Below are 25686 nucleotides of genomic sequence, written 5' to 3'. Positions count from 1 at the left end.
CATACTTCCAGTGAAGTGACATCAGTACTTTTATTATTTGTTTATTTAGCAGACGCCTTTATCCAAGGCGACTTACAGAGACTAGGGTGTGTGAACTATGCATCAGCTGCAGAGTCACTTACAATTACGTCTCACCCGAAAGACGGAGCACAAGGAGGTTAAGTGACTTGCTCAGGGTCACACAATAAGTCAGTGGCTGAGGTGAGATTTGAATCGGGGACCTCCTGGTAACAAGCCCTTTTCTTTAACCACTGGACCACACAGCCTTGTCTATCCCTGCTGTTTCCCTCCACTCCCCTCCAGGTACAATCAAGCAGTGCCTGACGTTAACGGTGTCCTAACAAGAAGCAAGAAACAAGCATCTCTCAGTAGCAGCATCACCATCGCCTCTGCTAAACATCCGGGTGTTCCTCTGAATGCGCACGTTCCACTCTGCAGCTGCGTTTCCGTGTTAGTTGAGGGAAGAGTCAGGACAGAAGCAGAAACGGAGAGGGAGGCGAAGGATTTCATAGCAAAATAAATAAATAAATAAATAAATAAATAAATAAAGATTCATTGCAAAATACTTATTCGACGGTCAGCAAAAAGGTGACGGACGACCATATATTTTGACATGGAGCCTGCAGTTACAACACTCTCTGACATGTGAGATTTACAGATACACTGTAGAAGAGCGAGTGTGCGTCTGTTTCCCCCCCACACCCCCCTTGTACGTATTTCATTTTTGTGGTTCATCCTCGTCTTTGTGTTTTGGGGAAACAATGAAGAAGTTTAACATCAGGAAGGTGCTGGACGGCCTGTCGGCGGCTTCATCCTCTTCTTCTCAGCCTGGAAACAGGGAGAATGACATCCACGAGACCCTCCAGTCCGAGCACTTCCAGCTCTGCAAGGTGGGAATCAGACATTTTACAATACTGTTGCGTTAAAATAAAAATAAAAAAGAAACAGTGTGTGTGTTTATCTGTGTGCATTTATAACCATGTCATTTTTATTCAGCGCTAACATGAATTCCACAAAATCAAAATGTTATGCAATAAATGTAGGGAAAACAATGAGATTTTACACCTGTGTTGCCCTGCAATTCACTGTTGTCGACTGCGTTTACATTTAACGCCAGCATCCCTGTTGCAATTCAAAATACATTTATTAATTTACAGTGGAGCTCTGAAAATTATTTATGAAACCATTTGAAATGCAACAATTACAATTTAAATACAGCAAACACATAAAACAAATCCTAGCATTTCATTAAATGCCAAATTGCTTATACTTACATGTGGTAGAAAATGTAACACGGAAAGCCGTGCCACGGTGTATTTATTTACTGTAATGTAATGGTAGCGAAATGGATACAGTGATATTTAAACCAACGTCATTTACAGTAACATTAAAATAATACATATCAGAAATCTTTACATATTGCCATTGGTCAGACTTGTAGTACAACACATTAAACAATAATGTTATCAAATACAAGCCTTTCAAATTAAATGTGCATGATTATGTGATTGATCACCGTCAATATTACTAAGTGCCCCCGTGAAAAGTTAAGACAACTTGTGAATGAGGACTCGACTACAAATGTATATTTTTTGTACTGCTACCTGAGACTAAATAGCCTGTTTCTTACACAGATACGCAGAACCCTGCATGGATTTGTAGCAGGGAGCGTTTTATTAATTACTAAGCAGTACTTTTTATTATTCCTTTCCAAACGCTTTACTTTTTCATTTGCCGTGCAATGGCCCCTGGACAGTTAAACGCAGTTGTATTCTAATGAATAATTAACTACTAAAAAATACATAATCATGACATGATGTGTGTAGTTGTGTTTGTCAGCAGCATCTCACAGGTACACATGTCAATTGCAACGATTATGGAGGAACAATACATTCAAATGCATCTGTATGGTTTTCGAGCACTCATTTAAATTTGTAATGCGTCTTTTATTTGGAGATTTCAATTTTAATCCAGCCGAGTGTCTTGCTCTTTGTCGTCATGACTTTTATCTTTCAAAGTGCTGTATTAGGATATTTTTGATATACATATAATGTATCTTGTTTGTATATTGCAGTACATTTAAAAGTTATATTCAACTGTGTTTCCAGCTCAGTAAGGTGGTTGGTGTAATAATTAAACACATCACTTTTAGAAATGTATTATGGATGAAATATTGACACGTTCCTGTAAAAAGCCATAGGGGAAACGGCATGTGTTTTGAAAAGATCGCGCAAATATTTATAATTTTAATCTCGATTGACAGATATAACATGTATAACAAAAAAAAAACACACACACACACACACACACTGCACACGTAGTGGGTGTTGCACTTTGTAGTTTGTACAGGCGTTGCATGTACGGCATTACTTGTATTAAGTCGGTCTTTTTGAGTTTGGAGGGTAGGCTATATTTGCGAAATGGTTTGGGATATCCAGTAAGCCTAAGACCCACTCGGGTTATTTCATACGATACGGTATACAAAAGAAGAATGTTTTCCGATATTTGGCCACTATTTGTGTGTGTGTGTGAACTACGGATTTATTTATTTTTTATACCAATGCAAAGTATATCATTACATTATTGTAATTAGGTTTGCCCTCTATAGTATAGATTGGCTACATTTTCAATAAGATAAACATTTCTACAAACGCTCATATTTAAATTGCGTAAAATCAGTTAGACGTTACACTGTCCATATTAACAAAAACATAAGGAATAAAATGGCAGCATGGCCTTCGGTAATCGTAGCAATTGGATGCAACTGGCAACTCAGGGGAGGCGGTGGTTTGGAGTCCGCGGTGATTATTTATTTGCAGCAGCACCTTGCATTTTATGTTGGTGTTGTGTGAGTGAACCCAAAATAAAAGATGCCTGGTTATATAAGGGCAAATTACATTACATCACCACGGTATGAACATATGAATCGCCAATCTGTGACGTGTTATTTTATTTATTTATTTATTTATTACAGTTCATCGTGGCAATAAGCAGATGAACATAAAGCTAGCGAGTGAGAAGTGGCAGGGGAAGGGGGAGACCTTGCATGAGTAGATTAGACAGCCCGATTTAGAGATAAAAGGAAAGCTACACAGTTAAGGTTAGTTTTTAGTTACTGTGTGAAGGGAAGTGCGTTTTTATTAGACGTTTCAAATGTATGTGATCAGACTGCAGTATGAAGTAGGCACGCAATGTTTCTACCGCACCGATACATTACAGTAATGTATCAATTCAACCTGTGCCATAATATAAAGTGCCGCAACAGCAGGTGCCTGCAAGTGCTTGCAAATATATACCAAATTATAACTACGCTATGAATTTACTTGCAGATTTCACAATGTCCTTATTAACTTATATATATATATATATATATTGCCAAAAGGAACCAATATTAATTTGCAATAATAATTGGTTTCACTATATAAATATGGAAAACACATTTTGTTATAGTTTTATATTTTTAACATTGTAACAGAGATCGACTATATATTCTATTAGAACTTGTCATACATCACAAAAACGTGGGCAAAGAAGGAAGTTATGATTTATCATTATTTCATACCGTCAGGGTAAATGCCTGCTAACTTTTATTTCTGAAAGACTTTATATGTTTGTTTCATTTGTCGAGATGATTAAAGTGAGACATACTGTATTGTTTTGTAAATGTGTATACATGTAAAGATGGTTACATTGTATTGTTTTTAATCCAGAATTCTTTTTTTTTAATGTTTGTTGCCCTTCTGCTGTGTGGTTGGTATTCGTGGATCTGCAGACGGTCCGTCATGGATTCCCCTATCAGCCTTCCGCTATGGCTTTTGATCCTGTGCAGAAAATCTTGGCCATTGGAACCCAGAATGGATCTTTGAGGCTGTATCCTTTCCTTTAAATAATATACAGTAACAGCAGTGTTTGATTTACCTAAATTACAAATGCATTTCATTGCCTCAAATGTGAAGCACTGGCCCTCTCATCCTGTTTCAGGTATGCACATGTATTGTTGAGGGGCGGGGGAATTTGAGTTAAGGAAATATTCTTTAACCACATTGTTCCAAATACCAGTATCCAAAATGATGGTGATGTAAACATATCCATTAGGAGCAGGATCATCTCTCTGTCGCTTTTGATCAGGGAGTGTTCACTGGTGGCAGTCCCATTGTTAAAGGAAGAATACATTGATTTGGAGTTAATGTATGATGGTGTGCCATGTGGCTTTCCCTACAGTGTTACTGTGTCTGCATATTTAATAGGAAAATGTAATATTTTAATCTTACTGTACAGTAAAGGGTGTCTTGTGGTGTTGCACTGTGTTGGCAAGAGTTTTGGAATGGACAGAAAATGAAGGTGAATGGGAAATTAAGATTTTTTTTTGTGACTTCTGATAAATACAACTCAGTTCTGGGTGAAGATAAACTGTTTAGGTGGACCAAACTATTCCAGTACTCTAGCAAAATAATTAGTCGGTTAATGTATCATGTGACCTGAACAACTTGTAGGCCTAATAGTTAAAATGATTTATTTATTTAAAAATTTAAAAAGATTAAGCACAGGCAGAACAGACTCATTCTGTTTCTGCAGTGTCTTGGTATGAATGAATGTTTTGGATTTGGTTTTCTTTCATTATGATGGCTCATGAACTATACCATATATACAGAATTTTCCAAACAATCTTTACTGTTTACGGTTTAGAGCAGTGGTACGCCATTCTGGCCCTCAAGATCTATTCCAGTCCAGGTTTGTACTCCAAGCAGGCTCTAAAAAAGACTAGGACAATATTGGTTCTCGACAGCCAGAACTGAATACTACTGGTTTAGAGGATTACAGACAGTGCCTAAGTTGTCAACATTTCAGTCAAAAAATCAGAAATGCCCTGCTAAGCAAATCTGCTGTCTTCTGTAGTGTCTTCCTTTGCATAATGATTGGTAAAAATGACACTATACAGTGAAATGGAGAGTGCCACAGAACACACAAATAGCAGCACCGTTCGGTTATAGATAGGCTTGCTACTATTCGATTTTATTTTTCAATTCAAGCAGAGAATGGGGGAAATCGACCTTTATGCTTTAAAAAAACACAGACTTTTTATGCCATTGAGAAATGTCTCATTTAGCGAAACCCCTTTATCATATTCAACATGCAACAAAACCATGGTTACCAACATTCTAATTGAAATAACGTTTGGTCACAGCGGATCTATACCTTGTAAAGATAAAGATCCTACACAAATTTAAAAATTGACTCAAATAAACCGTGGAGAACACAGCATATAAAAGTGTATTACACAGACTTTTATAGCATACATTTACAAGTAACAATAATATAAACAGAACAAAACATTAGATAGTTGAACAGAACTAACTTGCACTTATTATTCGGAGTCTGAGCTCCACCCCTCTCCTGCTTCAGCACAGTTGGACTCAGAGTCACTGGAAGGCAAGGGAGACAGGCCCACTTCGTCCTGCCGCGGAGACTTCAGCCGTCGGTTGGTATTGTGCTCAATATTCATTAAGTGTTTTTCTCTTGCGCCCCATTTTCAAATCAAACTAGTAACTGTAACAGTATACCTAAAGCAAAAGCTTACGTACATCTTGTCCGCTAATTTCAAAGTAGGCGCTTTGAATGACAGACGCTGTAGCTGGCAAATGAAAGTGCACAGTCGGTGCAGGTCTTGATGATTGACAGTCATTTAAACACATTAAATCATTCTAGCACTGCTTCAGTCAACAAGATCTGTCAGAACAGGGTGAAACTACAGTACTAGTGGACCACTGAGATGACTGACAGTGACCCCCAGCCATTCAGAGCGGAACGGAGGTGGGACAGACAGCAAGTATAAAAATGACAGAAACTCGAGAGGATTTCTAAATGATTATTTTTGGTAAGAAAATAAAAAACAGTGAGTGGTTTTACCGATGTTTATCGTATATAAATTTATTTCAATCAAACTCATTTACACTTTACCGATTTTAATATCGAAAAGTAACAAGCCTAGTTATAGATTCAATCAAGGTTGAGAAGGTTAACAGCAGTTTAATTATTCTAGGCCACGTATAAGAATGCAATATATAGTGTATGTTGCATGGATTATTGAACCCTGAGAGCTGAATTTCACCAGCTAGCAGCCCTTGCTAGCCTGTGAATTAACACTGGGCAATTCTCAAAGGTATTTAATCCAAAAGGTCATTGGCGTGATATTTTTACAAAGCAATAACACACCCAATAAAGTTGCTAAACCAGAAATACTTGGGCTTGTGAGTAGTCTTGGGTTGTTTCTTATTTGTTTTAGAATTGTAAATGGTGTTTTTCCCCATCAGACAAATATCATGCCTATGATGATTTGGAGTAAATAGCTTTGAGAATCTAGCCCCCTCATGTATGACTTGTGATAGCTCAATGACGCAGACAACAGGAAGGGATTTAGGTGTCTCAACAGTTAAGTACGTTAGTAAGAGTAAGTAAAGTAAAAACGTCTGGTCAGCACTAATCTAGTGCTACCTTATGTTGCCTTAAGTAACAAAGTCAAAGATAAGTCCTAATCGAGGTCTGTGAAATGAGCCATAAAAGTTTTATACATTAGTACCTGCAGCTATTGATTATAATGAACAGGTATGGTGTTTATGAATACAGAATACTTTTTATACCCAGCTTTTTATTGCCATTTTGTTTTTTCTTTAAGCTAAAATGGGAAGAAAATATAATTCCCATTGATCTAATTTATATAATATCTGGTAGAGCAGTGTCTAGGGCTTTTCCAAATTTCATCCTCCTCATGTTTGTTCAGTTGGTTTTCGTACTTTGTCTACCATATGCTTCTTAAGTTAATATAGTTTAAAGTATAGTTTTAAATGTACCCATTTCTAGTCCCAGCAATATATACATATATATATATATATATATATATATATATATATATATATATATATATATATATATATATATATATATATATATATATATATATATTTATTTTTTATATCATATCAAAAGTCGCCATTGCTCGGAGACCTACTGTTTCAATATAGAAAGACATTGATGACAAAATGAAGTTAACAGCACCGTGTTGCTGCTGAAGTGAGTAGGTTTTAGCATAATATCTGTACAATATGTAACACCAGAGTTCAGGTTACTATACAGATGCCTGGCCCCACCCTTTTTTTTTTTTTTTGCTTGTTCATCCATAACTTGTACTGTACAGACATTTCCTCTAAGGCAATGATAAATGTCTAGCAGTTTAAGCGATTCTTTAAACAGTATTGATTATTCCTGTAAGAATGTATTTTCTCTAAGCTAAAATAAACATGGATGATACAGGCACACAAAAGAAATTGTTGTGTTCATTTGTGTGAAACAGTATGTGGTACAAGTGACCTGCATAGCCATGCTTTATGTTTGTGAAACAGACCCTTGTAGGGAGTTACCTATAGTAGGCCTATATACTGCAGTGAATGAAATATAAAGCATTATCATAATGCAGCTGAATTGATGGCTCAAAATGTAGTCCTGCTTTTTCACCCAGATTCATCAGGCAGGATGATTTTACAACTGAATTAGAAATAAACAAATTGCTTCTGTTGCTTTGAGTGAGTTTTAAGAAAGAAATGCTTTGTTTTCCAGGTCGGGAGCAATTTGCAAGTTGCTTGTGAGCTAACCATCTCAGAGTATGCTCTAGCATACAGACTGTGCCTGAGGTTATACATATCTGTGTTTATGTAATGCTGGAAGCTCAGCAAAGCAGCAACAGCATCATCAATTTGCAGGACTGCTGTGTTGCTGCTTACCCCGCTCTCTCTTTTTTTTTGTAACCCTTTCTTTACTTGGAGAACGCAGAGACCTCTTTCATAAACAGTATCCAACGTTAGAATTACTGGCGGGACTGAGTAAAGAGTAGCATTTAAGAAAGCTTAGAAGTGTGTTAATGATGCCCTAAAGCAGTGGTCTGAGCATTAGCAAGCCTTGGAGTCAGAGTACCAGTGGTCCAGATAGCTCACATTTAGCCGATGGTCTAGTGTAAATGGACTTTAACATGCTGAAAACATGACCCACCTGTTTTGATAAGGTTTACTCGTGGCACCTGATATACTGTATTATAGCATATCAGCATGCACAGCTAATCAGAACTGCCATACTTACATACAATGCATTTGCATCTGTTTGTTTAACTTATTTTTATTCTCTGAGAGTTTCATGTTTTCTTAAGTCATTTAAATCATGTTGTTTGTCCACTGAGTGGCCTCATTGTTTGCCCTTAGCAAATACAGGTTATTTTGCTTGCATGGGATATGGTGTGCATGCACCCTTAGTTTATGTTAAGTGCTTTTTTATGCTGAAAATGTTGACACAATATAAGCCTATCAGGTAACACTTTATAAGTTTCAGTTTATGAGTTGGAATAATATAATTCTTCCAAAAAAATATATATATATATGTTTTGTGATTATGAAATTATGATTGCTTTGTTGGAATTCAATGGAAAATGATAAAGTAATTACTTAAATTCTAACCACTTCCTGTACTATTTTACCTTAAATGCAATGCTTCAGAAGAGAAATTTCATTTGCCTAAATGTTACGTTTTTAAGATATAGATTTAAATGATTCTTAGCTACAAAATAACTGTGACGCACCACACGAGAAGTAGGCTAGTATTTCAAGTAAGTATTTTCAGGGAGAAGGAGTGGGGTCAGGGCTACATGAAGAACAGTATTTTGGAATTGGCAGTAAACCGATAACATTTGGGATACTTGTGAGATAGCTTAAAACCATTATACTATTTTTAAAGATATATATATATATATATATATATAATATATATAGATATATATATATATATATATATATAATATATATATATATATATATATATATATATATATATATATATATATATATATATATATATTGTCTTATGGTCTCCAGGCTGCTGGATATTCATAGAAAAATTATATTAAAAAAAAAAAAATCTGTTACAGTACAGACCAAGTATCAGGTTTTGCACATTACACCAGCTTTCAGTATTTCTGGTATTTGCACTTCAGTTGCAGAGTTCCCTACCTGATTGTGAATTAGTCAGCAGATGGACGTTTTTGCTTTACTAGCTTCTGGTTGATGTTGTGTTACTGTTAAGTATCATGTTGGGAGCACACTTTACATTCATTTTTTTTTTTGTTTCGAGTTGCTGACAGAATTAGTGCAGTTTAGGCATTGGGCCTGCTCATCAAAGACACAGTGTTTGTTTTTTTGTTTTTTGATTGATCTCTCGGCTTGTTTGTGGATTTCAAAGTTGCTTCTGCAGTGCATTTTTTTTTCTTTAAACTCAATAAGCCGCTTGTCCAAGTCTTTGATAACATTTCTTTTTTTCTATCTTTCTTTCTTACCTTCCTTTCCTTGATCCTGCCTTCCTCCCTGAAACATTTCTGCACATAGCTTGCCATTAAGACCCTGTTAGAAGGAAATGTCAGGCTGAGTCACGGTTATCAGAAGAGGCTGGCAACCAAAACAAAGATTCATGGAAATGAGTTGGAGAGGATTATAGGAATACATTTAGTATGAAAATGGAATTATCCAGCTACAGTACAGTTTGTATAGGACTGATTGCCTGCTTTTAGTATTCTAAACAAAACTGATCTACCTGACATTGCTGCTGAGGCTACAGTATTCAACACATTTTCTAGTAGGGGTAGTGCCAAAATAATGGAGTCGCTACTTTGATCAGCTTTGCCAAAGTATATTTTTAGTAAATTCCTGAAACAATTGATTCTTTTGAATTACAAAGACAGCCCATGACTGAGAGCTGGGATACAAATTGGACAAGTTTATTAATCACTTTATTTTTTCCCATTTTTGTACCATTGGATGACAAATGAAAGTTACTAATGAGTTGAAGGGGGAAACAACTTTTATTATAGGCATTAGACTCTTTGCTGGTGTCATTTTTTCAATCTTGGTTATTAATTTAAGAAATGTAATGGAATTATGCAATGTCTGGCAGATGTTCCTTATTTTGATCATTTATGGTTTTTACTGGATAAGGACAGCAAGAGGAATGGAGGTGAGATTCTTGTCTCTTCTCCAACCACAAGATCAAACGTCATTGAGCTGGCCTTGTAACTGGGTGAAAAACAAATCAGTCTGTCTTTACAAGGCTAGCATATACTGTAAGTTTGAGACAGGGTTATCTGAGGATGCAGACATCTGCGCTATAGTTTGCAACCACAATAAAATGTCAGTGAACTGAGTTATGGGGGATGATGTGAATGAGTTTAACTCATATCTCAAACTAATACAATGGGCAGTTTGCCTATAGTTGGCTTTAAAATAATACAGTGCACACTGAAATAATAATCGTGAAAATAAAAATTGCATGCATGGTGAATTATCTTTTAAATCTTTCTCTAGGTATGGAGAAGCGTTTCAGGGAGAGCTGCCTGCTTTGAGTACAGTGATATATAATGGTCATTAAAATGTGGTAAATTAATATGTAATATAATGTAGAAGGTAAAGCCTACTGTTTAGTAGTGCTGCACTTGTACTGTATGGTTTCAAGGAGTAATGTAATAAAAATAAGGGATATAGGAAGCTTTTACATATGTATACTTTTGTACAACAACAAAAAATTGAGAAATGCCTGTGACAAGTATTACATACTTTTATTTCAGTGCATTGTCCCTCTCATGATGAATTTGATATGCAAATTGAAGGCCTTGAATGTGTTCATAATGCATAAAAGCTCCATTTCTCTGTTGCAGGTCAGGTTCAGTCATGCTGGGCAAGACCTTTCACAGACTTAGATTGAGGTCTGAGAGTATACGTTTGGTTGGCAGGTGCTGTATTTTAAGACTACACAAATGTATTGTTAAAACAAAAAACAACTGAGGACCTTGTAGGTATTCTGGTGACTTCAGTGCCTTCCTGGCTACCATGAACTCTACAGTATTACTGCAGGGTCCTAATTTGTTGTACAACTCATGTGTTCTTTGCGATGCGGATATTTGAACTGGGCTGTTTGGAAACTACATTTTGGTAACCACTAAGCACTGACAGTTATTGTGGGATGCTATTCTGTGTGCTGTGGGTGTTAATCACGTTTACTTGTACCGACACCAGCTAAGTGTTGTTTGGCAGAGGATATGTACTGAACTGTATGTTACTGACATAGGCCTACATGTTTTCAGTGTATGTCTAATTTTGTCTGTGTTCTTAAATAGGATGGGACATGTTACTATTCCACGGCCTTAGGGGTCATAGAGTAATGGACCCTAGCATCCATGAAAATATTGCTCTGTTTTTGCCTGGTTAATAATGCACCTGTGCACAGGTAGTAGAAGGCCAAATTAATGGTCAGATGTTCTTGCATTTCCAGACCTACAGGTCCATGACATTTTTTGTCTGTGGCCCTGATCTGTGCTTCCCTGGAACCTGAAAACATGTCATCCATATTGAGTATACCAGCTTTGAAAGCTGTGATTGCAAAGTCAAACAATTTCTCCACCTTCCCATAGTAGTAAATACTGAAGCCATTTATCTTAGCTGTAGGTTCCTTTGTTTAGATAACTGTTTTAATTGTTGCAAAAAGTGAATGGCAGTTGATTTCCCAGAAGTCTTTTGTTGCATGGCTGGTGAGAATGCTGGATGTCTGTATCTGAAGGTTATGACCCACCCCCCCCCCCCCCCCCCCCTCCAAAAAAAGAGAAAAAACAAAACACAGTAATACACGAGGAGCTGTGGATTGCTGTGTAACATTGCCAGTAACACTTTAAAAACTATATATAGTGCCTTGCAAAAGTATTCAGACCCCTGACCAATTCTCTCATATTACTGAATTACAAATGGTACATTGAAATTTCGTTCTGTTTGATATTTTATTTTAAAACACTGAAACTCAAAATCAATTACTGTAAGGTGACATTGGTTTTATGTTGGGAAATATTTTTAAGAAAAATAAAAAACTGAAATATCTTGCTTGCATAAGTATTCAACCCCCACACCTTTCGCTGCAATAACAGCTTTAAGTCTTTAGGGGTAAATATGTACCAGCTTTGCACACAGTGTCGGAGTGATTTTGGCCCATTCTTCTTGGCAGATTTGCTCCAGGTTGTTCAGGTTGGTTGGACGACGCTTGTGGACTGCAATTTTCAAATAGTGCCACAGATTCTCAATGGGATTGAGATCAGGATTTTGACTGGGCCACTGTAGGACATTCACCTTTTTGTTCTTGAGCCACTCCAATGTTGCTTTGGCCTTGTGCTTGGGATCATTGTCCTGCTGAAAGGTCCTGGTGTGTGGCCACAGTTTGATTTGTGATAGTGTGTAAGTTATTATTAGAGCTGTCAACTGATTTAAAATTAATACAAAAAAATAATAAGATAAATGACAAACAGTTAGCACATCAAACAAACAAAACACAAAACACTCACTATAATGAATTACTTCGGTTTCCTTAACGGGTCCTTTCAGTAACCACATCAAAAGGAACAGATTATGACGTCACGTCCCCTAAAATACCCTTAGTCACGCCCCCTCCGATAGTTAGTTCAATCACGTCTCCTCCAATCCATGACTAGGGCATGACTTCTGGTACCATGACTCCGCCCTCTTCCTGGATGGCCAGCTTCCGACTGACCCTGGAATGAACTGCCCAATCATCCAGTACGAGGCACACTGTTCCTGTTACACAGCGCCCTCACAGACTTGGATTCATTTGCTCTCTGTCACAGGGCATTAGTTGATTAATCGGTAGATTAATCCATGCCCATTTTTAATAAAGGTAACGGTATTATAGCGGTTGTCCTGCATAATAATAATAATAATAATAATAATAATAATAATAATAATAATAATAATAATAATAATAATAATCATCATCAAATGGGAATTTGGTCTTTTTAAAAGCATTTTTATTATTATTTTTATGTTAGTAAATGTAACACATTTTCACAGAACATCAGTTGTTTACATAGCTACTTACTTAGTTTCCTTGGCTTTCTGAATCTAGCAGAAACAAAGAGATTATGCTGTTCGGAATCTTGTTACAGGTACCCAAGAATACTATGGCTATTGACAAGTGATTGCTTAACATGCTGTCGTAGTCAGAAATCAGAGAAAGTAATTCCACATAAGAAGAATTGGTACTTTTGTGTATTTCTGGTGTACACCTCAATTTTTTCTGAGAAAGTTCTTGAAAATTGATTTGTAACCAAATCGACTACAGTGACATTTTTTAAAAAAAAATTGTAAAAAGCAATTTGAAATATTTCTTCGAAGTTCTCAATATTATTCTCCATAACTGTCGCTATAATAAGCAATATCGCATGAAGTTTAGCTATACTTACACCCTAGCCTAACATATTTATGTCCCGCCTCTGCTCACTAATGATCGGACAGCTGTAAAACCAGGATAAATATTTGACTTTCCCATTAGTTAAACTCCCAATTGTCTCGCCTCTGCTCACTCATGATTGGACACCTGTATAATAAGGGGCAGATCTTTGACTCTCCCATTAGTTAAACCTACTAAAGACCTTCAACTGTTTATGTCCCGTCTCCGCTCACTTATGATTGGATTGCCGAGGAGAAAATATAGATCTTCCATTGGTTGATTTTATTTTATATACAAAATAGAACTCCCGATAATTAAAAAAAAAAAAAAAAAGCTGCAATCAACTCTTTAGTTGATTAATCGGTTCGATTATTATTCCCTAGTTTATTATATGTTTATGGTATTGATGAAAAAGATACACAGGCATTATTGGATCAGGCTCCCCAGGCCTGTAATGCGAGATTACCACATGATCAGATTGGGACTTGGCAAAGAACTGCAGTAACGAAGGAAGTCAGATTTGCCATTGTATTCCATCATAGAGTGAAAATGTTATTCCCTTAATAATCTTCAGGTTCTCAGCTGTTTAGAAAGGTATAATACAGTATACTGTCGGTGGATATTTGTCCTGATACACAAGCTGAAAGTCACTTTGTCAGTCAGACCTCAAACAGGTAGATTGTTCACCGGAGCGGAAGGGTTAAAGGATTGGTTTGTTTACTACGTTTTGGTTTCCTATATGGCCATTGGATAAAGATAAATCATTTAGTTTTGTGGGTGTTTCAGTGGGAGACAGCAATGCTATGGAGTAATTTCATAGTTGTATTACAAATGATTAAGTAAATTTATAGCCTTACAAACCTACCGCCAACCACCTGATTTTAAGTAGCTTTTTAAAAAATAAACCGTTACATATAAAATAGTTTAAAGGTTTTTGTCATTTTTATTATGTTAAATATTCTTCCTAGAGCTGGCGGTCAAACTTTACTGGGCTCCTACTGCAAAGGCAATTTTAATAGTATTGTTGCATTAATTTAAATACGTTTGTTACTGTGTCTGACTGAGGGTTTGTGAATTCAAAGGATATGTGCATTTGTGTACTCTGTATATATTTGTGCTTTGAGGTTTAGTTATGCTTTTCTTTCTTAATTTTTTATTTTTATTTTTCATTTGTAGTACTTGTCCGATGGGCAAAGTATAAAGGTAAAACTTGTCCCTCACACAAATCTTGTCCCGGGCGTCGGGCGGGATGACTTGCATGCCCCTGTTTGGGTAAGGTCAAATTTAGTATACAGCTATATCAAATAATTCTCTTGGTCAAGTTTAATAAATGGTATTGTCTAATGTAAAATTTTAGTGCCAGTGGTCATGAGATTTTCTGGTTTTGGAGGTCAAACACTTGATCAGATGGTTTTGGCTCCAGATCGATACATAGCTGCAATGAGATGCTGAAGACTGTATATTGGGAATATTGAAACTTTTGTATATTGAAACTTTTGAATGAGCATTTGTTGGAAATTATGACAAAGCAGCAGCTTTTTCTGAACCCTTGGTGTAATTAAAAAAAAAAATAGATAAATAATTGTAGTTCTTCACCCAAATTAAGGAGGCAGTGTGGTCCAGTTGTTAAAGTCCAGGGCTTGTACCCAGAAGGTCACTGGTTCAAATCCCACCCCTGACGGTTACTGGTTCAAATCCCCCCTCTACCACCGACTGACTCACTGTGTGATCCTGAGCAAGTCACTTAATCTCCTTGTGCTCCATCCTGCAGATAAGATGTTAAAGCAGTGTCCTATTGTAAGTGACTCTGTATATAATGCACAGTTCACAGCCTACCTCTGTAAAGCACTTTGTGATGGTGGTCCACTATGAAAGGCGCTATATAAAAATAAAAATATTTTTATAAATTGATTATAGACCACAGGTCCTTTGGTAAGTGTCCTGTAGACAGCACCTTTACTAGGAAAGTCCACATTATTGGATTTTGGTTTGTGGTCTGCACCTCCAATTATGCATCATTTCACAATTATTTGTATTTTCGCTTTTCATTTAATTCTGATACTGTCTTGTTCCAGTTTAAGCATACTTAACTTTATATCACTGACCTTGGGAGCGAAGCATTTTATTTCTCGCTTTGATGGTGGTTTTAATAGGATTTGCCGTTGAGAGCTTGGTTGCTGTAGCCTTAGTGATTCAGTCATAAACAGAGGCTTTTTTTTTCTTTAACTTGCATACTCCAGTATAATACTAGTTTAGCGCAACCCTATGGATGTTTGCATGCATTGTATTTTAAGAAGAACAACATTTACAAATAGAGGATTCTTACCAGTACATATTCAGGCTGGTAAACAAAATCTTTTACTTTACAAATGTCAGTACCCAGGAAAACCTTGTGACCTACTATGTTAGGGCTGCATGAAGTGCTTAAAAAACTACATTTAACACTGTTACATGTATATGAGAAATAGTTATTAGATGCTGACTAAAACCCTATTATAAATCTCATGCTGGCCTGAGGTCAATGTCTGTACAGATCTTCCCTTTGGTCTTTAATGCCGGTACATTTTATAATGAAATGCATCGTCATTTGGAATGGATTACTATAAGAAGCGAAAATGGTTGACGTTCTAGAGGAATTAAATATAAGTACAGTATGTAATGGGGGTTAATTTACTGCAAAGTGGAGGTGGCTGTATGCACTGTTCTGATCCGATCACTCTATATTTTGAGTAATGTTCTGAATTTGATGAAACTTTGCATGGTTATTTTTTTACACAATGTTACTTTTTTTGGTAAAGAAATGTGTTTTGTGTTAGCCTTGGTACATTAGTAAATTTACAGTACTTAGGAAAATAACCCCCCAAAAAATATCATAGCAGAATGCATTATACAACTCTATTACTAAATTACATTACTACATTATGGACATTTGAATAATAATATTGTAGAACATTCCAAAATATTTTAGAAGTTTCTGTATAGAGAATCAATACTCCATACATGGCTGAACTTTCTTTGGGTTTTAACAGACCTGGGATGAATGCGAATTGTAAAACACATTGTAATAAATGACTTAATTATTGCTTACAACTACATCTATCATGGATCCAGAAAATAATTTTAGTAATTCGGGCTGCAAACAACATTTCTAGTATGTAGTATAATGACCATCACAGAATAGTAAGTACAGAGGTTCTGGCCCTATAGAATGTCTGTATGTTTGTTTTTTCTACAGGTTTTCTGGATCTGGGTAAAGGCAGTACTTGACACATTTTACTGTCTAGGAGAGAGGAACAAATACCTGTGTTACACTGCAATTATTAAGGGGTAGATGTACTAAGATGGGCCAGTCGCAGCGCAAACATACCACAATTTGCATTTTCGTTACAAAAATTTGCTAAGTGCACATTTTGGCCTATGTACTGAGAGAATATGTTAATGAAGAGAGCTGCAATATACTAATTAAAATATTATTTGCGTCATCTTAGCGAGATCTCTAACGAGAGTTGTGCGACATTTTTTCAAATAAAATAGCGGCAGTTGAGTTATGGTTTGCTGCAGTAGTGCCCAAAGGATAACGTCTATACATGCAAGGGTGCATGTATATTAATCAAAATAACATTGTTTTTGTTAAATGTAAACGTCATCTGCACAATGCATATAATATAAATCAATGCTCGGAAATAACACTAATGTGTTTTGGGTACGCTACACATTACATTATGTAAAAATATAAATCTGTACAGTACAGTAGTAAAATCAAATGAATACCTAGCGCTCTTATTTTTACTTTAGCCTACTGGTAACACAAAATAAATCATGCTGCTGCATTGTACACATTGGTGTACAATGCGAATAAAAGATTATTTTAAATTGAAACTAAATGATTTTAGTTTGTTTTTATTTTATTTTAATGATTATTATTTTTAACTTGGTTTACTTAGTAGCCTAGACAATTAACATACAATAGATCATGCTCCTATACAGATGCTCAAAATGAGCTGGAGGGGTTAGTCACACATGTGTGCAGTCTGTTTTCAAGGCTTGTAAGTACACCCTGACTTTAGTGAAAATTAGGTACTTGGGTGTTCGTCTCAAAAATACATTGAGTACAACTGGCAACACGAGAAAAAGCGAACTGGGAAATGCCAGCAACAATTGTGACTGTTTAAAACATGCTTTCAAATGTTCTTAACAAATTGATGCAATTGTAAGTGTCGCAGTTGCAAGCAGCTTTAGTACATCTCATTACAATATTTTTGATCCCTCATTTGCACTATCGCCACCTTGTTTTTGCAAATTTCTGCAGGAACGACCAGAATTACATATTAATTTAAGACTAGAGAATTGCGGCTGCAAAGCATTCGTTAAAATGATGCTAACAGCGTTTTGGTTGTTTTGTACACTTCACGCTACACTTCCGACTGGTTTGCATGTGGTTTGCAACGATTGTGACAGACGCAACACTTTAGTACATCTACCCCAAAATGTCTTTTGAATTAATAGAATAAGACTTGGCATTTAACAGCATTTTATAAAAGGTAGGTTATGGCGTACAAGGATAACACCACTATTGGTATATTTATCTACAACTTTGGACAAAATATATAATCTATATAAAATATCCTTTTTTTCCCCCCTAAAAGTTCAATGTGAGTTTCATAGCATTTGTTGTTAAATATATAATTATGGATCATAATTTGTTCTGTTCCTGAGATTTTAAGGTTCATACATTTTGTTCCAATGTACAGGTATTTAAATTAACCACTGTTCATAACTCCTTTGCATTTCTTAGAGCTGTCAAAAAGTGAAAAATGATTCATATTACTGTACACAGAATGCAAAAGGAACTTTATTCTCCCCCTCATTTATTTTTAGTGCAGAGTGGGTGAACCATTGCTGTCAGAAATCTTCTGCTGGCAGATGTTGAAGATCCTTGGTATCTGTTAAATGACCTTGAGATAAATTATTAGTTTTAAGTGGTGGCAATGAATAATAGCGCAAAATATTGTAACAATCAGTATTTAAATGCAAGCTACTAGTTTACACCTTTTTTATGCATCCCCTTGAAATGAGTTTATATGAGTTTGTCAACCTTGCCCTCCTGCTGTATCTACTAGTGCTATTATCTCATAAACCATTTTAACCTCTGGTTCAATGATACAATCCTTTTCACATTTTTGTTTTACTTCATGTGTACAAACCATTCGATTTTGCCTAATGATTTATGGTCTTCAGTGAAGCCTGACAAATCAAATTTGATCAACGGTAGGTGAACTAATGCATGTGATCAACATCCGAAATACTGTAACTCGTGCTCATCAGAGATCAGAGTGCGTTTCTGCTAATGATGACTGGTATTCTACCAATTAAAACACATTAATCGATGTGGTCACATTGTTCCAAAACTCAGTGAGTCCATTCAAACAAAATCAATAATGATGTGATCTTGAACACATCCCTGTGTCTAATATAAGCTGTTCAAAAAGAGTATTTACACTTTAGGCACCTGATAATGTTACCGATAACTATTTAATCTTAAAATAAATTAAATGTTGAACAAACAGAAGAGCTTTGATACAAACTACAATCTCTGAATCAGAAACCTGCAAAGTATACAGTGTACATGGTATTATGAACCAACCACGAGACAGTCGTTCATTACTTTTACGGAATTCAAATATTACAGACTGAATTTTTGTTTCACAGTTTTTTTTTTAATTGGATGCTTTGTGCAGAAAATTAATGGTTTAAGTATCCCCTAACTAAAAAACATAGGGAAAGAAATTGCACTAGTACAATAGGTTATGATAGTGTTGGCCTTACGAGTGTGCACATTGTTAACTTACCAGCATGCTGCACTAAAACCCCTGATAATAATGAAAAAGCTTTTTATTTTCTTTTTTTTTTACAATTTTTGCACGGTTTCATGTATGTATTGACTATGATTGCACACAGACTGGTTTCCAGTCTATAGTGTAGGCTTGAGTACTTTCCTTTGGAATTCGGCTGGGTGTGTGTGCAGTAATCTACAGTACAAAAAATCAGTGTGAAAGTGCAGATTCCATTTAGAAGCTGTACATTTTGGAAGCACATTATGCAGAAATATGTACATAAACTGGGTATTTAAAGGACAGCTGAGGCTGCAAGTTTTCAAGTGTCGTGAGACTGAACATAACATGCAGTGTTTTAAAAGCTGCTCACCACTCTACACTATTCACTTAAAGTGAACAACACAAGCCTAAAATAAAAGCTTTCTGTGGGCTTTCAAGAACACCTGAAACACATAAGGTTTTGTGGGAGGATATTTCTGATAAAAGCTGTAATACTTTACCTCTCGTGATCTTCTGTGTTTCTTTTACTCTGCAGTTTGCTGATTCAGGGCGATTGTAGCTTGTATCCCAAGATCATGAAGGACAGCGGGTTTGAATTGTGTTATTATCCAGTTATTTTTTAAATTTTAAAATTGCACACCTTTCAGTTTTTTTTAGAGCAGCTTTCCCATGTAGATGTTACTGAAATATTTAATGTTCATGCTGCTGTGAGTGGTATAAAGTGACATCACAATGCTGTGACATGATTTTTTTTTTTTTTTTTTTGGTAAAGCTGTCATTTTTTTCACAATACTGTATACAGTATTGGAAGTCAAATCTGATTTTGATGAAATAAGGCTCTTTTTTTATTTTAGTTTTTTAGTTTCAGTGAAATGTCCTGGGAAATTACTATGTAAAGCTGGTGAGGTTAACCCATATTGGTACTAAAGTGAGGTTTAGAACTTATTTAAGCTCATGTATGCAATTTTAGCATTGCAATGATTTTAAGCATCTCTCCTTTTAAAATGTAAATAACTCTCTCCAAATGCATGGCAGTGCTATTTTTGTTATGCTGACGTAATGTGTTGCTGAGCTGCGGAGGTTGAGTGAAAATTGTCCTCTTAGTGATCAGGTTGGCTTTCTTAAAAATGGGCAGCAGTGTGGAGTAGTGGTTAGGTGCTCTGAACTCTTGACCGGAGGGTCATGGGTTCAATCCCTGGTAGGGGACACTGCTGCTGTACCCTTGAGCAAGGTACTTTACCTAGATTGCTCCAGTAAAAAACCAACTGTATAAATGGGTAATTGTATGTAAAAAATAATGTGATATCTTGTAACAATTGTAAGTCGCCCTGGATAAGGGCGTCTTCTAAGAAATTAAAAGTACCATAGAGATAATTGACAAACAGATCAGCTAAGCCTCACGTCAGTCACGTAAACACCTGTGCTTCTAAAGTATCGGTATATTATTGTAAGATATTTTTTAACTTTACGGTTTTTGGGATGAGCTATCAACTTGGCTGTGTAGTAATACAAGATGATGTTATTGTCTTACTTTTGGACTGTACTATATTCTACTATACATGCAACAAATCTGGTATTTTTGCTTTAGAATATGGAAAAAAAAAATACGACTTCTAATAGGCCTATTCATCAACCAGTGATGTCTTTGAAAAAATATAATTGTCTTACAAAATAATATATAAAGGAACTACAGTGCTCCCTCACTATAAAACGGGGCTCGGGGGACACAATATGTGCGTTATAACCGAAGAGTGTTATAAACATGGGAGGGGGTGGGGGGCGCCGTGGGACACATAACACACATCTGACTAAAATACAAAATAAAATAACTCCTTCTCTATAATGCATGTATAGTGAAGCAAAAATTTAACTTTCCATGAATTAACCATGCATAAAGCATCATGTAATCAATGCTACAAAAAAAGGTAACATTCCCACTCGTGGATCATTTTAATTAGCAGTTTTTAAACTATAAATAGCCTGGCAAAACTGCAGTCGGGAGTTCAGTTCGAAGCGACAGACAAGCTAAAGCAAAGTTGAAGCGTCTCGTCTCCCGGAGAAAGGTGCAGCTCCTCTTGCAGCAAAAAAGTAAATACATTAGGAAAGATAGCCATGTAATAGGCCTAATATTTATTTAGTTATAAAATGAATTCATGTCTGTGTTAAAGTGCCAGCACAGCTTTTCTTCAGTTCAGAAACTATCAAAAGGGAGAGACAGAAAAGTTAGACTGAGAAGTTGTTTACAGTTTGAGCAACACTGGTACTGTATAAATACTGTAGACATATTGCATGAATCACTAGTATAGGGAATTGGGGGACATGCTGTAGGAGCGTTATATCCAAGGCATATTATAACCGAGAGCCTTATAGCAAGGGAGCACTGTATTGTTTGTTTTGTATTGGTAGGCTATTAGTTTACCTTAACACCTAGATAAAACACAGGTCTCAGAGAATGACTATGGCTGAAAGACAAATGAATAGTTTGCCTTTATCCAAGGCGACTACAGGTGTTACAGGGCAGTACAGGGTTACGATGCAAAGCCAATATTAAAGTACAGTATAAAGTACAAATTATACTACTAATGTATAATGTGAAGTAAGATTTAACAAGTTAAGATTACATCAATTTATATCTACAGTGACATAGTAGTAGTGCAAGGATAGTGCATCAGCTGAAGATCCAGTAACATGGTGCTTACATGATGAATACAGTACATAGGAGGAGGGGTAGATCAAGAGGTCTACAAGTAAACAGGTGAGTCTTGAGGAGGCAGCGGAAGACAGTGAGAGACAGGGCAGTCCTGAAGTTCTGCTGTGGCTGGTTTCATCACAGAGGGGCTAGGGAAAAGGAGCAGGCATGGAAGGATGGAGAGTGGAGAGAAGGCATGACTAGTCGGCCAGTAGAGTGAGTGCGAAGAGGACGAGAGGGGTGTAGGGAGACACGTGGGACTGGAGGTAGGAGGGGGCAGTGTGGTGAAGAGAGTGGTATGCAAGAACAAGATTCTTGAATTTAATGGAAGCAGATAGGTAGCCAGTGGAGGGTGTGAAGCAGAGGGGCATTCTGAGATGCAGGAGGAGATGTGGGAGTCAAAGGAAGGAAAGGAGAGGAAGAGCTGGGTATCATCAGCGAAGAGGTGGTAGAAGCCAAGATAATAGGTGATAGTGCCTAGAGAGCAGGTGTAGAGTGACAGGGTCCCAAGACAGATCCCTGAGGTACACCTGTACAGAGGGAGCCACACCAGGAAACCTGGAAGCAACGGTTAGAGAGATAAGAGGAAAACCAGGTGAGCAGTGCCTGAGATCTCCAGGTCAGAGAGAGGAGAAGAGCATGATCAAAGTACGCACGGCTTGCATACTAATGAGCCGCTTCACACTGTATAAATCAATACATATATAACACTGCAGATGTATACACAACAAATATATATATTTTTTCATTTAAAAATTGTTTTAATTATTTTTTTTCTCCCAAATGACAATTAACTTTGAAATAGCCGTTTTAGAAGTGGTATAAACCACTGGGCCGTGCAGTTCCCATGAAATGTACCACCCAGGCCTGTGTATATTTCATTGGAACCGCACGACCTGTCATGGTTTATACCAAAACGTCAGTCACATTTTACCGTCCTTGTATTAAGAAACAAGTCAAAATAAACACTATAGTATATATATGTAACAAATTAATGCGCTTACACGTCACTCGCGTTTTCCGACTCCGACACCAGTTTTCTGATACAAAGCCCATCTCTTCAGTGTTACAATTCATTTGATTAACTGTCACAGCCTGTTTTTTTTTCTTGCATGCCAAATTAGTCTCTTTATTGTGCAGTTACACAGCGCTTCCTGCAATTTCACATGACGAAAATGCAGCAAAAATAAAGCGAACAAGACAAGCTATGGTAATGTAAAAGTTAATCAATAAACAGTTTTAGATACTGTGATGTATTTTTTATAAAAATCTGTGATCTTTAGTTGCTTTTGTGCATTATTATTTGCAAATGAACTGTGACATTAGGGCCTTATCGAGCACTATTTTCTGCAATTTTGAATACTGACTTTGGATACTGTTTTAATTCTGGAAACTGTTTTTATTGCTTAATTGCAATGCCTTTTATGTTTTATGCAGTTCTGTGCATAGGTAACATTTTGATTTAATTTTGCTGTTCGGTTGCAATGGGGAATTTGACATACTGCTTCAATATGTTACATCTTGTTGGTGAAATCTGGGCCCATTCTGTCTTCCATGTTTCCTTCAGCACAGACAGATTGGATACACAATGCTCAGTTAGAGCTTATTTCAGATCCGTCCAAAGCTTTTCAATTAGATAGATCTAGTGATTGCGAAGTCTCATTCATGCTTCTATAAAAAAATAAATGCACTGCCAATATGGACGCCATTTTTTACTGCCTTGTAAATAAATTGCAAACACAGCATGTTCTGCTTTTTAAAACTGCAGTATGATATTGTGTTTACACCCAGTTAATTAAGATTATTAGGTTGGATCATTTATTTGTGAATTACAATGTCATGTAGAGACAGTAAAATACATTTGTAATTCATTCCTAACATTTAATATTTCTGTAGCATAGCCAGATTAAATGTACTGTATTTGATTTGTTCCACAGTTTGATAACCTTTTTTTTTCTAAATTCAACCAGAATACTAATCAGCTTATTAAAAGTCTTGTATTTCCCTTGTGATATGAAATACAAGTGCCTTATGGTTAACAAACTGCTTGGTATCAACTAGTGTTGTAGCCTGTTGCCAGGTTATATTTTGACAGTGTCAGTATTTGAGAGTGTCAGCTGTGTCTTTAAATTTTTTTGGTGACTTGGATTTTTCAGTATTATGGTCTTGATGCGTTCTGACATCCTCAGCAGTAAATTTATATTTTGAATAGAAAAAGATCTTTGAGAACATGTCGGGGACTATTCTGAAATCTTTTGGGAAAGGTCAAAATGGAGTGTTTGTGAGATTTTGTTTGTCTGAAAGAGTAGGGTAATCAAGCTGTCAGTGTGGTATTTCATGTGGTGGGAATATGAGACTGCTCAACACAAGGCAAGTTTTGTTGATATCTTTGAATGTAGCTGCAGTGACTGAGCATCTGGGAAGCCTGGTTTAAGTGTGCTAATAAATTAAAGGCTAAGGAAAGGCTATGGACCAGGAACCGTAGCATGTGCCTAATGTCCAGTAGGACTTTACTCTTTGACATGGGTTTAGGGCCTTGAGAAGAGTGCTTTTAGGGATGTGCAAATATTATTTTTTGTTGCTATTGTTATTATTTAATAAGAAGGGTAATTTACAATGACTAATGTACTATAGCTGTTTTTGGCCTGCTTTGCCTTTTAATATTGGTCTCAAATTTTGTAAAGCTGTATTATGTGATTCTCTTGGTCAAGTTTAATTGCGACATTTACTGTACAAGTTTCACAGTCATATTTGCTTTCTCTCGCTTACAATTCTGAAATGACATTTCTCTGTTTGGCTGCAGGGATGTTTTGTTTTTGTTCTCTACTGTAGTGTATCTTTCCAGAACAGTGCACTATTGCAGTGTACATGTATTACTCATGTAGTATCTGCAAATGCCAAGCTGTACATGTTGAATCATTATTAAGCATCCCTATGAGGGTTATATAAACACTGTCTTTATGGCTGCCATATTTAGGTAATTTGACTCGCTGTCCAATTTGTTTAGTCTTTTTTTATTATTAAAAGCTTGGTAAAGGTAAGATGTTTCTGCTGTACATGTGGTACACAGATATATTATTTGGTTTTCTCATGTTATATTACTGATGGTGGCCGCTAGTATAAATTAACTTTTTCCCAGGCTATTGTTTGAAATTCTGAATATATCATTGTACAATTCACTCAGTGAGGCAGATTTTCATCAGTCTTTCTACATGTTTACAAACCATTCGATTACAGTTGCAAGTCACCTCACATTATATAAATGGTACAGTATAGAATCCTTGAAATGTATGCGTATCACATTCAGATTTCCTGAAAACATCTATGTTCCAGTCGAAATTAAATTAAAGGAACACCTTTACGTTTGTTTCCCCTGCAAACTGACTGATGGTACATTTAGAGTATTCTGTATGTAGTGGAAGTTGCTCAATGTTTTTTGTAATGTATACTGTACACATGGCATATTATTTAAATTTCATTCTAAAATTGAGGACCTTTAGCATTTAATTGTGGCACCAATATCCCGCAAGGAATGCAGACCTGCTAAATACTCCCACTGGATTTTATTGAGCAACACAGAGATTTCATTTTGAGTGAGCTTCAGCAGAACATTTTCTTTTTAAAGGAGCCCCTCTAGAGGGTCAGTCAGTTTAGTAGTATGTATTGTAAATACAGTGTGTATATAAATACAGAGTACTCTTGTAATTTGTTTATAATTTATGATATTTATTGTACAGTGCCTTGGCACTGTATCATTTGATATAATACACTAGATTAGAATAAATTCGTAATTAGAGCTGCAATATTCTGCTTTGGCAATGACCCCCCAGGTCCAACATTCAGAAGGGGGCT

General features: G+C 36.2%; 1 protein-coding gene across 3 annotated transcripts in view; it reads left to right on the top strand.

The window, feature by feature from the left end:
• Positions 1 to 253: 253 nt before the first annotated feature.
• Positions 254 to 25686, top strand: part of LOC117402192 (syntaxin-binding protein 5-like) — a 177634-nt gene continuing 152201 nt past the window's right edge. For 2 of the 3 annotated variants that reach the window (XM_034003100.3, XM_034003099.3), the window contains exons 1-2: positions 255 to 890; positions 3773 to 3870. In XM_034003100.3, the coding sequence (XP_033858991.1) occupies positions 762 to 890; positions 3773 to 3870 (227 nt within the window). In that variant the 5' untranslated portion in view covers positions 255 to 761. Of the gene's footprint in view, positions 891 to 3772; positions 3871 to 25686 lie in introns of all 3 variants that reach the window. The other variant, XM_059024116.1, reaches the window with a different exon arrangement.

Source organism: Acipenser ruthenus, chromosome 5 (assembly GCF_902713425.1).
Source record: "Acipenser ruthenus chromosome 5, fAciRut3.2 maternal haplotype, whole genome shotgun sequence".
Classification (NCBI taxonomy): Eukaryota; Metazoa; Chordata; class Actinopteri; order Acipenseriformes; family Acipenseridae; genus Acipenser; species Acipenser ruthenus.
This window is presented reverse-complemented; position numbering and strand designations above follow the sequence as displayed.